General features: G+C 38.5%; 1 protein-coding gene across 1 annotated transcript in view; it reads left to right on the forward strand.

Annotated features, from left to right (window-relative positions):
* The first annotated feature begins 7,796 nt into the window (after positions 1–7,796).
* Positions 7,797–16,871, forward strand: part of LOC134754872 (uncharacterized) — a 117,677-nt gene continuing 108,602 nt past the window's right edge. Inside the window, exon 1 of the mRNA XM_063691322.1 lies at positions 7,797–8,126. Coding sequence (XP_063547392.1) covers positions 8,053–8,126 — 74 coding nt within the window. The 5' untranslated portion in view covers positions 7,797–8,052. The remainder of the gene's footprint in view (positions 8,127–16,871) is intronic.

Raw genomic sequence — 16,871 nt, forward strand, 5'->3', positions numbered from 1 at the left:
AAAAGTGGCTGTGAGGCCGCTGTCCACGCAGTTCGAACGTATTTGGGGCGTTTGGGTGGGGAAGTGCTGTTAAAGGTGGATGTTGCGAATGCTTTTAACTCCGTTGACAGAGGTACCCTCCTGACACAGGTCCGGGAGAAAATTCCGGAATCGTACAATTTTGTTTGGCAATGTTACAGCTCTCCATCTAAACTGTTATTTAAGTCAAATCTTTTAGCCTCGTCTGTTGGCTGCCAACAGGGTGATCCCTTGGGTCCAGCAATTTTTAGTCTTGCCATCCATCCCATTATAAAAGAACTCAAATCTAAATTGAATGTTTGGTACTTGGATGACGGCACTCTTGGGGGTGACGTGGATACTGTTTTGGGTGACTTACAGAGGTTGACGTCAGATTTTGGTTCCATTGGCCTTTCTCTGAATTTCTCGAAGTGTGAACTTTTCATTTCCAGCACTAACCTGGAAAAGGAAAGTATAGTCGACAAGTTTAGAGAGGTTGCTCCTGGAATAAAAATTGTGGATGAGAGCACGCTTAACCTCCTTGGGTCTCCCGTTTTGGATCAATCTTTTGATAATTATGTTGAGGACAAAATTCAGAATTTCAAGTCAGTTTCGGACCGCCTATTGGAGATTAACGTTCACACGGCTTACACCATCATTCGACATTGCCTTTTTGTACCTAAGTTTACATACGTTCTTCGTTGTAGTCACTTCTGGAAATTCCCTAATCTTCTTTCGAAGCTAGACGAGTTGGTAAAGGATTCCCTGGCGTCAATTCTTAACATTTCTTTTGATTCAAGGTGCTGGAGCCAGGCTACTCTGCCTATTAGGTTCGGTGGCTTGGGAATCCGTAATATTTCCAGTGTGGCGTTGCCTGCTTTTTTGGCTTCGGTGCATAGCGCGCAGGGATTGATAGGGGGTATTTTAGTTTCTTCATTTGGGGATCTAGAGCCGGCGTACTGCGCCGAGGCTAAGAATGTGTGGTCAGTGTCTTGCCCGAACGTCGACCTACCTGCCAACCTTTGCTCGCAGAGGCAGTGGGACGAGCCGCTCTGTCAGCTAGTACGGAATAATCTTTTTGATACGTCAACTAGCTTGGCAGAGCGTGCTCGTCTTCTTGCTGCTGCGGAATGGGAGTCTGGCCAGTGGTTACTAGCCCTACCTTCTCCGTTGATAGGTACGCTCCTAGATAATGTCACTTTTCGTCTGGCTGCCAGTTTGCGGGTAGGGGCAGTGACTAATGTCCCGCATCGCTGTCAATGTGGTTCAATGGTAGACAGCCTGGGTCATCATGGCCTCTCCTGTAGCAGGAGTGCTGGTCGGATTCCTCGTCATGCCAGTTTAAACGATGTCATCCGAAGGGCTCTTGTCAGCGTAAAGGTGCCGGCTATACTGGAGCCTGTTGGTTTGGCGAGGGATGACGGCAAGAGGCCCGACGGCATGACGCTGGTGCCCTGGAGTATGGGGCGGCCTCTGGTTTGGGACGCTACGTGCGTAGACACTTTTGCCACGTCCCACTTACCGGGCACCAGCACTGGGGCTGGGCATGCGGCCTCAACGGCCGAGGATAACAAACGGCGCAAGTACAGCACGCTCGGCAGTGGCTACATATTTGAGCCTTTTGGGGTCGAAACGTTAGGGCCGTGGGGACCCAGCGCCCGGCGCTTATATAAGGGTTTGGCGTCGCGTTTGGTGGATGCCACGGGCGACCAAAGGGCTGGCCAGTATTTTGCCCAGAGAATTAGCATCGCTATTCAACGGGGAAATGCAGCCAGCCTGTTGGGCACACTGCCTGCTGGCGGCGAGTTAGAGGGGGTGTTTTGTTTGTAGGGTTTTTTAATGTACATAATTTTAGAGTAAGTAAGTTGACGAAGCCTGTTGCGGATAGTGAGTTTGTGTTCACCTGACGAAGCCTGCGTTGCGGATATAAAATTATGGTCCCTGAATAAATGAGATTATTTTAGAAAAAAAAAAAAAAAAATTTCAAATTTGATTAATTAATATAAAATCGAAATTCCAACAACTCAAAAATGACGTTTGTCACTTGAAACATTATACGAAACTAGCTTTTGCCCGCGGCTTTTTGTCTAATGTACAGGGTGCGGGGGAGGCAGGGGAAGGAGAAAATATGGTTTTATAACTACTTACAAAAGATGGTTTATATGGTATATGGTTCGTAGGTAGAATACATATATACATATATGTACTTACGATGTTTTGCATTTTACTTAGAATGGAAACCTAAACTTATAAGAAGCAAACAGACAACCACCTTCTTGTAACGTAAACTTCCTGCATCCGTAATGAGTCATTACGGATGCAGGAAGTTTCCCGATGACTTACTCCTTCCGCTCCGTCCGTCCCGCCGCGCTGCCCGCACTCGCCTAGGTACCGATTGACGACACCGACGACCGATCGAGATGGCACCAAATACAAATTTAAAAATCTATTAGGATAACGCGGGTCTCCATACCTCAAAAGCAAAATTAGAACCCTTATAGGATCACGTGTGGCTGTCTGTCGGTCCGTCTGTTACAACCGATTTGCTCCGAAACTACTGGACCGTTTGAATTGCAATTTGGCACAAATACGAGTACTTTCAAGAATTTTCATGAGCACATTATTCAATTTCAAAATCGATGCGATTTTCGTAATTAACGTCCCAAAAAAACATAAAAACGACACCCATATTGATATTTAGACATTTCAACCCCATTGCACCCCAACAGGGGAGATGGTTTTTCACGTCCGTCACGTTGGATTTTAAAATCGTTCTTGTTTTCCTAATTAGCAACCCGATAAACCATAGAAACAATACCCATGTTGATTTTCAGACTTTGTCACCACATTTCCCCCTATTAGGGGGGAGTTTGCAAAAAAACCTGTAACACGTGTTTATTCATTTATCGTTAGGAATACTCCTGTGAAGTTTCGAATATAATAGTCTAACTAATCTTGTTTCCCCATACAAACTTTGAACCCCCATTTAACCCCCTTGGGGGGTGAATTTTGAAAAAATCATTTCTTAGTGCACGCCTAGACCTTATAAGAAACCTACGTGCCAAATTTGGGATATCTAGAACCAGCGGTTTGGGTTGTGTGTTGATATGTCAGTCAGGCAGTCAGTCAGTCAGTTTCTTCTTTTATATATTTAGATGTTGATTGGTTTATTCTAATAATTAAACTGATTTATACACATTTTCTTTTACTTTATTTCCAGTCTTCACTTTTAATCATTATTTCCAGATAGTAATGTTCCCAGTAACTTTGGAAAAATACCTGGTAATATTGGGAATGTTACCGGTAACATTGGGAATTTACTCTTTTAGAGATTCCTTGACTGTTTTATGACTGTAAATAATAGCATTATTATTTTCTTAAGTATTTAACACGAAAAAAGCATATACAATTCTAATATTTTTTTCAAAGTTACTCAATGTTACCGATCTGGGTAATGTTACTGGTAGCATTACCGGGAATATTCCCACTTTTGAGTAAGTTACTGGTAACGACCCATCACTAATTTTAAGAAACCTAAAGATGATAAATAAAATAAAAAATTATAAATGCTGTCTTCGGTTACTGCGACAGTTACCTACCTATTAAATAAAAGTGTAATGTAAACGGATTATATCGCGTATCAAACGAAATAGTTATTTGTTATACAAGGGTGCAAAGTTGTATTTTACCCGCGAGTGTAGAATTGAAACACAAACAAGCGAAAGGATTCTATAGGTTCTAAAATAGAATCCTGAGCGTAGCGAGTGTTTCAACACACGAGAAGTAAAGTACATTTGCGCCCGTGTATAACACAAAACTTTTCACCTCACTATAGCGAGGAAAATGCAACATCCACAGGCGTTAGATCATCTTCATCACTGGAATCACTCATTTCTTTACGATATTATAACAGAAAACTCTGGAAGTTGTGTATTTTTACGCGAGTCGGTGAGAAAACTTCTTCTTCTTCTTCTTCTTCTTTTAAAATTATGGCTTCAGCCCAGTGGGACTATTTCGCCAGTATCAAGGTATTGAGAGGTTTACAAACGACAAAAATTGTACGGTTGTACAAGACAGTGTACGGTGATTTGTTAGCTCTTGTAAATCGATAGCTAGACTTTACAAGAAGCACGTGGACTACCGGCCGTTGACTCCAAGATGGTGGTTAAACGCGCTTCAAAATTAATTCTCCATTCACTGCACACTACCACATTAGTTTACTGTATAATAAGCTATCGATATTACACTTTAAACAATATTAATAAGCAAAAAACAAAGTAGTTAATCACGATGCTAACTATCAAGATGGCGCTCGAACCGGAAGTCCTCCGGTGAGAAAAGTTTAAAAAAAAAAAAATTGGTCGACAATGTTGACATTTCTGACGTATGAAATGTCAACGATGCGTTTTGAAATTGCATCGACTCAACTTGTGCGTTCAGAATTATATTTAACATCATTATAAAAAACAAACGTTTCTTATGGAATTTTAAGGTTTATGACTTAAAATCATTAAATAAAGCTAAATTTGGTATTTTTCATTAGATTCTCAAACCATTTATTTAATGATAATTAATATCGAACGAATCATTATCATAAACGATTTACGTTTTGTTATCTGTCAAGGTACTTAAACACGCTCCATCCAAGGTCAAATTACTTTCCCCACTAGTGGATAAAACGCGTTTTTCCCCGCTTGTATTGAAGGATAAAAGACAACTTTCCGAGCTAGTGAGGGGAAAAAGTATTATATATATTGTTACAGACAGATAACGCATAGTCACAGAATATAAGTAATAATAGTATTATCATACAGAACGGCCACGCACCGCCCCGCCCCGACTCGAATTAAAGGCTTTCGGAAGGCCTGGTGTCCCTTTCAGCGTACTGCCAGGAGAATCAACTCTGACCTAACCCAGCTAAAACAGGTATGCGCTTTCCACCTCAAAAATAGTCAGGCAACTAGACAACTAAACCTTATATGGGAGGGCTGTCGGCTGGATCACACCTTCGCCCCCAAATACCCGGGCATAACGCTGGACAGATCCCTAACCTACAAATCACATTGCCTTAACACAAAACAAAAAGTGGCGGCCAGAAAAACCATCATTCGTCGGATCACTGTAACCATGCACATGGGGTGCAACCCCACATACACTCCGCACTATCGCACTTGCGCTTAGTTTTTCGGCCGCAGAGTACGCATGCCTGGTGTGGAAGAACTCTGCACACACAGGTCAGGTAGACTGCACTGCTCTCAACGAAACATGTCGACTGATCACTGGGTGTCTTAAACCTACCAAAAGCGATCATCTCTACCAAATTTGCGGAATCGCTCCTCCTCACATACGTAGAGACGTGGCAACAGCTGTAGAACGCGCAAAACAACTGCGTGATTCCCGACACCCACTACATTTGCATACTCCTATAACCGGCAGGATAAAGTCACAGGAGTTTTATCACCAATCCAGCCCTCGAGTACTAAACGCCACAAGAGGCCCGTCTTGTAGCATGGAGAAATCGCAGGTCAATGAAGACTCTCTAAACATAACACCTAAAGAACACTTACCCCCTGGCGCAAGAGAAAGATGGGTCACCTTGGAAGTCTCTAAATAGATTAAGATCGGGAGTGGGCTATGCGAATGTGGCGACCTACAAACAACGCAACATATGACGCAGTATTCCCTATGTACAACTACGTGCACTACAGAAGACCTCATAAGAGCTACCCCCCGGGGGTTAGAGGTGGCATGATATTGGCAAATATTATTTAGTTATGATCCCTTCACACGATAAGAAGTATATAGGTTTATTATTTATTTTTAAATTTACAGGTGGTTCCTTGTCTAAGGTATTTAAGTTACGTATCCTTAAGATAGTAAGAGGCGCACACGCCAGTTTTATATTGCTGTTTCCTAGAGTTCGCACTACGGCAAATGCATGATTTTTTTTAATCTTAAAAAACTTAAAATGGTTTTAGTTGCTCCCCTGTGGATAATTAAGCTCTAATTCTGTAAAATGTCAACGTCTAATATATTCAAATATTATATTATTTATGTGTTATTATTTATACAATCACCTATATAAATGCAAATGAATACGAGTATACATTTATTTTTCAATTGCTACGTTGATCATAAACTAATCTCTCTTTTTTGGCTCACACAATTGGGTAACATCGGCGCGCCTAAGTAAACTAATGGTTGGAGCAAAGATACCCCAAGCAATGGGTATAGTCCTATATAGGCCAAGCAATAAGGTGGTATAGAGGGAAATGCTAGGAACACAATTTTTGACTTCGTAGCTTTGTTTGGACTAGTTAGGAGGTGAACATATCAAAAGTCCCCGGCCGTAACCCTGGTGCTGGGGGGGGTTTGAAGGTTCCATTTTTCGGTTTTACGTTTATATCTCGGAAACTATGCGTCTGAACGACATGGCCACTTATACAAAATGAAAAGTGATTTAATTTGTTATAAGGTTTATTAAGTCAACTTAAGTCAAGATTTTCGATATCTTGTATAGTTTTTGAAATATCCGCTCTTGAAGGTTTATTTAGGGCTCTCATTTTTATCTTGATTATCTACAACAGAGAAGCTGCTAGGCCGGGTTTGGTAACGTTTTCGTATAAATCGGGGGTGCTGAATTCATTAACTCGTTGTGTATTCATTGCTTGAGATATACAACGAGTTACTTGAGCCACTGAAAACCGGAGACACCCAAACAATTTTTATTTATTTTGAACTCATTTTGAGTCTTTATTCTTTAATCCGATAAATATGTATTTAAAAAAATATTTGTTGTTTAGTTTTCTTAACAATTCTATTCGACAGGTCTACACAAGATGCTTTGTCGTTTTAGTGACATCAAACAATTGCTAATTACCATCGTAAACACTATTAACAGACCATTTGCATACCTTATTGCAACGAGATAAGGTTTACCGATGGCCAGTTAAGGGTGTTGCTCATTGACAAATAACGTGTCAAATGCTAGGTATTGATATTGTTGCATTACAAACCTGTAGAATGGGCATATAAAAATAATAAAAAATATAAAAAATTACCCCCATTAAAACATAGCGCGATCGATTCTCCTATCGATTTTGAACAAACTGTTTTTATGTTTTCAGTGGGTCGTGAAACACCGTGTTTATAAAACAATAAGTCATAATGTTGATTTACCGATAAAATAAGTTAGATATGAATTAAGTACATCATAATATCAATTATATATTTAATAGAAATATTTTAAAACTATTCATAATTTCCTTACTTTGGAGAAAAATAGGACCATTTTACGTTATTTTTTTATATTTAGGTAGGAGAGTCCGCAGGACTTGCCTGGATGTCAGTTTTGGATATAATTATGATAACAGAAATTTGCCATAACATAAAGTCGAGCAGTAGGTATGTGATTACCTAATGTGATTGATATACACTTAAATAAAAATTAATTCTGAATTTGAGACTGTTTTATAAAATGGTTAAAGTTTAGGTACAGTCGCCATCAGATATATCGGAGCGGCCGAGGTGCTCAAAAATATCTTATCATAATTATATCCAAAACTGACATCATTCTACTGCTTAGAATGCCTTCCGCCGTTTCTCGCGTAAGTCATGCGATGCAACTGCAATCGCTAATTAGTTATAAATAATAAATCACTTCAATGCGCATACCTACGGTGCAACATATGATTCAGTTATTAGAGTATGGTGCATTAGTCTTCGCGTCGCCGGTCGGCGGCGAACAAGCGGCGCGGCGTGGCGTAGAGCGCGACAGCGGGTGATCCGGCGGGCGGCGATCAGTGGCCGCGCGGCGCGAGTCGCGGGCGACAGCGGGCGGCGGCGCGCGGCTGGCCGCTGGACGGCTGCGCTCCCGTGCTCCCGCGGTCTCGCGACCCATTGCATTCTGTCGCGGACGCAGCTAGGGCACACTCGGCCACGACTGCCGTCGTCACGGTCCTATCACTACTTTACGACGTATTCCCGCCAAATATTTTAATATACGTGTAATACATCTTCGCGTTTCATGGCATAAGTGCGCTATTTTGTTTTGCAATGCGTTGTTTTAATGTGTTTTTGATTCTGTTGTTTATGTTTTTACCGAAGTCTACGGAGGCGATTCGATGGCTGTAAGTACTAACTCTAATATATACTAAACTCTAATATTACATAGGTAGATAGCGTAGTTGAAATAGATAACTTTACTTATAATTATACCTATTAAGTTATTTGAAATATGAATGCAAAAAAACACTTGCTGGAGAAGTGAATCAAAATAGGTAGTTTAATAACGGCCACGCTCACCTTTAAAACTAAGACCAACTAAGATGAAGAGACAGCCCGACAGTTAAAATTACTTACCAATACAATTATTGGTAGTGTCAGTAACGTGTTCTCATCTTACTGTTCGACGTGGACTTGGTGGACGTTATTCTTAGTGTCAACGTTTAATATAATAAAATAAGCGACAACTTCAACTAGGTAAGGTAAGTACCAACTATTCTAAAGTACTTAATTATGAATTATTCGTATTTATTGACCGTAGTTTTTGATTTCCCCTGATTTATCTTTTGCCGGCTTTACCAAATTATTTTGCACTGGTTTTTTATGCACTTATAACTAGCATGACGCATGATTAGAAATAGTTATATTTAAATAAGTTATCATACTACACTATTGTACTAGTTTCTTTTTTACTTTGCTTGATCTCTATTTGTTTATGTACATACGGTCGCCATCAGATATATCGGAGCGGCCGTTCACAAATATCTGAACACGCCTACTATTTGTCAAGGCGTTAGAGTGCGTGTTCAGATATTTTTGAACACCTCTGCCGCTCCGGTATATTTGATGACGACTGTAAATCACGTTCCATATGCTGCCTGCCAAGCGAAAATTCTCGAAATGTTAAAATCGCCTTTGCGACTATTTTTCATACGCCTGAAGTTAATAATTAAACAATTGTTTTCCGGTTGTGCCTGTAAGTACCTACTCGTATGTAACTCCCAACTAAACGTTTGTAACTATCGACTTTTTCACGTTTATGAGTAGGTGATACTTAGTTATAACAATCCTTATACTACAATATTCTGGGTGGTAATTGTAGTCTAATTTAAAAAAAAAAGCTATTTTATAGTTGTATCCTAATAAAGGGACTAATAACGAATAAAAAATGCCTAATAATTATGCCAGGTTGCCAGCCCTCACCTTTAAACATGCCTTTTAAGGAGCAAACGAAGAGGGCCTAATGTACGCACCATTTTTTGCGGAAATATGACATTCTTGTTCTAGAAAAAATATTGAGGTGACCAAATTTATCACAATTTTCAAAGCATTCCTTGTCCGAATACAGATCTAAGGAAGCGGCAGATGTATGTAGTTAACAAAGTGCTGCGAGACTGTCGTCTCGTGTATTTTATGGTTTTGTGAGCAGGCCCAGATAAAAGGGTCACTAAGCCCAATTTTTGCGAAAAAAATATCCATTTTAGTGAATACACATGCACGAGTGTAACAAAATACCGTAATAGACGCTAAAGTTTAACCTATTTGCAACACCGTATTCCATGATAAAAATTTGACATTTTGTTAAAGCTCATACCTAAAAGACGTAACTCCTACGTTTAATTTACCAAGGTTACTGAGGCAACTTACTGACTCTCGGGAAGTCAATGTTTGATCCACTGGATATTTTTTTATGTATCTTAGAGAACAAGGCCTGCTCTACGCGATACATAAAAAATTGTTAGTTACAGAATTTTTTTAAAGCTATGGGGTCGAAATTCTCGACGGAGGTGCATGGTGAAAAACCCGTGCGTATTTTTGAGGTACTTCGCTGCTTCATTAAAAAGCACGTAGCGGAAGCCGCTCGACCCCAATTTCAAAGAAATACCGCAAATCAATGTACAGGTTAGCCGTTTGGCACACGCATACTAGAAGTCAAAACAAAATTTTTGACCCGCAGTTCCTAAAAAAATTTCCCGGGGCCGGTGGTTAAACATAATTTTTTTGTACGGAAAAAAATTTTTTTACAGAACCTATCGTGTGTTGTAATATACGAAAGGGCTTTTTGAGGCGATTCTAAAAATATATCACATCATTACATTTCGGCCATTTTTTTAAAATTAAAACAAAAAGAATTTTCGAAACATACCAAGTTTGGGCTCCTCCAGATACGATATGGCTGATTTTTTTTGTCCAATATACCACAAATGATACGTGATATCCTCATATCCAACCCCAAGAAAGCAATTTTGAAAATAATATCATTAACAATTTTTTTAAATTTTTCAATTTTACAAACTGACAGTTCTATCTCTCTTCAATACCTATTTTTACAAGACTTATGGAACTGCAGTACTGCAGATACGGTACATATTAATCATAAAATGATACGTAATATCCATATATCGAACGGGAAATACCTCTTTAACCCTTTAACTGCGCCTTTTCATCAGTTGGTATAGTTTGTTTAGTTTTTGACACAAAATATCAAGGTTGTATCCTTCAGATACGATATATCTTATCGATTTTTCTTTATACAATATACCACAAATGTCTAATTATCTAACCCCAAGAAAGCAATTTTGAAAATAATTTCATTTAGATTTTTCATGAAAAAATTTTTTTTTTACTAGCCTAATTTAGTGTCCCACTGCTGGGCAAAGGCCTCCCCTCGTTTCCTCCACTCGACCCTGTCGTTTGTAGTGTCCCGCCAATCCGGATAAAATGCGCCCAAGTCGTCCCGCTATCTCCTTTTCGGCCTGCCTGCACCCCGGCCAGCACCATCTATGGTGTTCCGTGGGTCCCACTCGGTAACCATTTTGGCCCACCTTTCAGGGTGCATGCGGCAGACATGCCCAGCCCAGTCCCACTTAAGCTTAGCGGTCTGGACACCTACATCTACAACTCGAGTTCTGGAGCGCAGTTCCGTGTTTCTGATTCTATCAGTTCTGCGAACACCTAGTATACTGCGCTCCATCGCTCGCTGGCAAACCTTGAGTTTGGACTTTAACGCCTCAGTTAATGACCATGTTTCAGCACCATAGGTTAGGATAGGCAGGATACACATGTCGATGAGTTTGCGCTTGAGACACAGCGGAAGGTCACCCTTCAATAGCGCCTTCATGGACCAGAAGCTCTTCCAGGCGTTGTCAATACGTCTATTGACCTCTATGGTTTGCCTGTTTTCGAAGGAGGTTATCTGGCCCAAGTAAATGTACTCATCAACATACTGTATATCCTGCCCATCTACCGTGACCCTGTGTTTTGCTCCATTGGTCATCAACTGAGTTTTCGCTCTGTTCATTGTGAGTCCAACCTCAAGGCTCGCTGTGCTGAGATCTTGTAGCATGTGTTGTATTTAGTTGAGATGCCGTGTGGGAGAAAAGGATTTATAGTTGTTATATTGTGTAATTATAACGGAATTTATGGCTAGAATAGGTAGTACTGTTATTTTGTACTAAATACGTTCGAAACGAGCTGCCGGGACGAGTAGCCGGGGCCGGGGTACCTATAAACATAAAGTTACAGACGTCAATTGTAGCCGTGTTGTAGCATCGTTTGGTGTTGGGTGATTATCTGATTATTGATGACCGCCGCGCCGCGGTCTCAGATGCCTAGCGTATGGTGAATATGGTGGTAAACTCCGGCCAGTAAGTATTACTTAGGAGATGGATGTTTACGAGTAACAATGGTTCTCATCACCTTTTCAACAGCCCACATAAAATTAAAGTAAAACGAAAATTTACTTAAAATTGCTCGCATGAAATTTATTGTAAATAGTTTTTTTTTCATGTATTGAGTGAGCACTGTACCTAAGCTGTAACGTAACCTTAATTATATCTCTATGCCCTGAGACAGGAGTTGTCTGATAGAGTCTGTCATTGTCATTATAGCGTTATCACTTACAGTCTGTGTCTGTGCGGAAAGAGAAGAGTCGTCAAATGTATGGGAACCAATGCATTCTACGACTCCTAGAGAAGTATTATGCACACAATGAAAAAAATATCCTTTTTGCCAGGATAACTAAAAACGCTGTACCTAGTTATTTTAACGAGTTTTATTATTTTTTAATAACAATTCAGAAATAAATTAAATAAAACATGTTTTTTATGCCGAAAATTGCTCGATATATTTCACTCTAAAACGAGGAGCTTCATCTAGAGCCACACGCATTGTTGGCTGACCGGCGCAGACACCTCGGTCTGCGTTGGTCAAAGTAAGTGACCTGATAGTTTTCTTTCTCTTTGATAAATAAGTTTCAAGTCTCTCCCTTAAAATTTTACACATTCTCCAATCCTCCATACAAACTCGTCTTCCTCGCGTTTGTCCCGGCGTTTCGCCACGGCTAATGGGAGCCTGGGGTCCACTTGGCAACTAATCCCAGAAATTGGCGTAAGTGCTAGTTTTTACGAAAGCGACTGCCATCTGACCTTCCAACACAGAGGGGAAACAGGGGAAACTATGCCTTATTGGGATTAGTCCGGTTTCCTCACGATGTTTTCCGTCAACGAAAAGCTACACGTAAATATAATATGGTCCGACATGCTATTGGCCGGTTTTTATTAACTGCTGTCGTTTGATTCCAAACGGACTATTTTTACTTTACATGTTAGGCAATAGTGAAACCTTTTTACTCTCGATTCTATTAGCCCTGGCTCGGCCTCGAACTACTCTATCTATTAAGTACAGTTGTGTGCAATAATTAGGGGAAAACAGATCAATTATAGTTGGTCAAGCAAATCTTGTCAGTAGCAATGCAATGTAAAGCAAACTAAAGTAGGGCAACACTCAAAGAACAGTATTCATGCAGTATTGCGCTAAGAAAAGCAGCAATGTGATGTACATTATAGTATGTAACCAAAATAGTATTTTATACAATCGTGATATAATAGAGAGCTTTTCAGTCGAGTACCGTGTTTAAGCAACGAAGCTGCTGAGTTGCTTAAGTTAAGGTACGAGATTGAAAAGCTTGATTATATCACTATTGTATACAATACTTTTTCTACGAGACAAGAAAATTATAGTTTGAACTAGTAGAATCAAATACTTAGGTAAACAAACCAAAAGTATACAGCTAATTAAGATACGCGAGCTGCCGCGGCCCGCGATACCTTCATACTCGTACGCGCCCCGGCCGCGGCCGCCGCGGGCCCGGCGCCCCCGGCGGGTTGGGCAACGACACCTCCTCGTAACTCATGAGGCCCATGAGGAGCAGGTCCGCGCTAAATTCAATTTTAAGACAGTTTTTTTCTCGCGTTTGGCCACCGTAGCCTATGGAGACATTTCATACGTCAGAAATGTCAACATTGACAACAAAAATTTTGCTTTAAAACTTCTCACGTAAAAGTACAGAATTTCGAGAGTTTTTTGTTATAATATCGTAAAAAAATGAGTGATTCCAGTTGATGAAGATGATCTAACGCCTGTGGATGTTGCACTTTCCTCGCTATAGTGAGGGGAAAAGTTTTGTGTTATACACGGGTGCAAATGTATTTTACTTCTCGTGTGTTAAAACACTCGCTACGCTCAGGATTCTCTTTTAGAACCACTCGCTTCGCTCGTGGTTCAAGTATAGAATCCTTTCGCTTGCTCGTGTTTCAATTCCACACTCGCGGGTAAAATACAACTTTGCACCCTTGTATAACAAATAACTATTTTTCCGCTGAGCGCGCTCTTCGAACGTCAAGTCAAATTGCCGCTCGCGTTTACTTTATTGAAACATTTTAAAATTGTTATTATTATGCAGTAAAAACGATGTTCATAATCATAATATATTTATTGTGATTATAGGTATACAAAAAAGGTGTTACATTTCAGGTACCTGGAACCACTGAGCAGTCACTGGTAGCGTATCACTGTAACTATATTCCTCTCACGATTACAGGACTTATTAAATATCAAATATGTGGACTATTTACATTTTGATATGATTTTGTTTTAGTAAACTTAGAAGACATAGACAGAGAGCAAACAGAATTGACGCCAATCAGAAACTGAAGGAGCTTGAAGATAATAAATATGCCACTTGTTAATGTAAATTATTGTACTTAAAGAATGTTACATACCTGTGTAATTTTTTTATTTGGTTGTATATTATACATATTGAAAATAAAAACAAACAATTTATATTTTGGTGTTTATTTATTTTAAAGGTAAATAACGTTTAGGTCTCTAACTTACACTATAATTCAGGTCATTAATTGAAAGAATAGGTATAATGAAGTTACCAAATGATCCAAGTAGAATGTGGAGTCTCATAAACGCGTTGTCTAAAAACAAAATTACATCAAAGTACATTCCCCCTAAACTCCAGTATCAAGATAAAATATTTACAGACCCACAACAAATATGCGAGTGCTTTAATGAATATTTTACAACTATTGGCTCTAACTTATGTAATGATATCCTAACTCGACTCAGACAAATAAATAATGTACCATTAGATATAAATACTAACAGTACAAATGAGCTACAACAACTAAAACCAACGTCAGTTGAAGAGGTACTAAAAATAATTTCTTGCCTAGACTCAAACGTGAGTGCTGGAGTGGACGGTATTAATACAAAAACCCTAAAATGCATAAAAAATTCAATAGTAAACGAACTAACTGACTGTATAAACACCTGCTTCAGTAATGGTGAATTTCCAGACTCCCTTAAGATCGCTAAAGTTTCGCCAATTTACAAGTCTGGGTCGAAAATGGAGCCTGGCAACTACCGCCCAATCTCCGTTTTACCTACAATCTCTAAAATTTTCGAAAAAATTATTCATGACAGACTATTTAATTACCTAAATTCCATTAAATTTTTGTTTGAAAGACAGTACGGTTTCAGACCAAAAAGTAATACAACTTCTGCTACTATAGACCTTGTTACTAAACTAAAGAACAATATAGACTCAAAAAATATCGCATTAGGGGTTTTTGTCGACCTAAAAAAGGCATTTGACACAGTCAGCCACCCTCTGCTTTTAAATAAATTAAAACAAATCGGAATAAAAGACAAGGCGTACAACATTTTTGAGTCCTACCTTACAAATAGGCATCAAATAGTTAAACTAGGCCAGAAAGAAAGCTCCCCGCTGCCTATAAATTATGGTGTACCGCAAGGTTCTATTATAGGTCCCTTGCTCTTTTTAATATATATAAATAATTTACATGAAGCAGGACTACAGGGCCATTTAACATTATATGCGGACGACACTTGTTTGTTTTATTTTGGATCCTCGCTCTCTATTATAATGCAGCAGGCTCAGCAAGACCTAGACCTACTTTTCAAATGGTTTCAAAGCAACTTATTAACTATTAACACCGCTAAGACATGCTATGTTATCTTTTCAGCTAAAAACAAAAATATTGAACGAAATCTAAACTTATACATAAATAACGAACTTTTAGAAGAAAAAGACCACGAAAAGTACTTAGGCCTGATCCTTGACAGTCAACTCACGTGGAAAGCACATATTGCTAAAACAAGGCCTAAAATAACGTCGCTAACAGCCGCTATGCGCAACATTTCAAACTGTCTTCCAAAACAAGTTCGTATTAATATCTATAATGCCCTAATTAAACCCCACCTGGAATATCTTGCTGAAATCTGGGGCAATGCAGCAATGACCAACCTCAAAGATCTCCAGATCGCGCAAAACAAAGTTATTAAAGTACTATTCAATTACGACTATCTAACACCTACAAAAACACTATATCAAAAAACAGGTCTCATGAATTTAAAACAAATTCACGTATATAAAACTTGTCTCTTAATACGCAAAATACTGGATGGTACTATACATTCGGAAATTACCTTTAACACAAAATGTAAATACCAAAAAATGAAACTCCGAAACGTGGATCACTTAGCGCTACGCTTCCCTAGAACCAGATACGGAACCCATAATTTGATGTATGATGGTGCTAAACTATATAATAACCTTCCTAAAACCCTGAAAGATATCAAACCATTTAAAACTTTTAAAAACAATTTAAAATTACATGTTACAAAACAGTTAACATAATATCTACCATCTAAGCTAAATACCAGTAAAAAAACCATACATATAATAATAATAATAATAAATAAAATTGTTAACACATCAATATAAAATAATATTAATCACGTACCTTACCTGCTTCCGCGACTGTAGTACGTAGTTCACTCATGTGCAGATAAAAAAATAATAATAATAATCCGTATATCCAAAAAGATAAAACAAATTAACATAATTAAAATTAAAATAATCATAAAAAATATAACTACATAAAACGTAATATAAAATGAATATATGCATAAAAACAGGCTAAATAATACTTATTTCATCTCAAATAATACATATACATTGGTTCTATTACAATAAAAACCAAAAAGCGTAAAATTAAAAAATGTTCTTAAAACGACAATAATTAACTTACATACAAACATAAATATTTAAAATACATAATTGTCTCTTGTCAATAACCAATAATTAACTACTGCTTAAAGGTCTCGTTTAACTTGCCCCGTAAACAAGTCTAGCAGTCATGAGTCGAACAAAAAATATACCCTCATATATTCCTATTACTAACCAATTAAATCTAAACCTTACGTTAAGACCATTAGGGTCGATTCTTAGTTTTATTCTTGTATTTAATTTTAGTTCACATGAAAATGCAGTTGCTTATTGTTAAACATTATCATAAGTGCTTGCTTATTGCGTTATTTGTAAATAATTACTTTAAGTTAGCTATTTATAAGTTGTCTTATAAGTGAAATTTCTGTAATTTCTTAGACAATAAATTTCTTTAAACCGAATATTACAATAATAATCTAATCCATTGCTCTCAATATTTTTGTTAAATTTCAAATTTATTTGTCGCCATGGTTGCGGTGTACACGTA

This window comes from Cydia strobilella, chromosome Z (assembly GCF_947568885.1).
Source record: "Cydia strobilella chromosome Z, ilCydStro3.1, whole genome shotgun sequence".
Taxonomy (NCBI): Eukaryota; Metazoa; Arthropoda; class Insecta; order Lepidoptera; family Tortricidae; genus Cydia; species Cydia strobilella.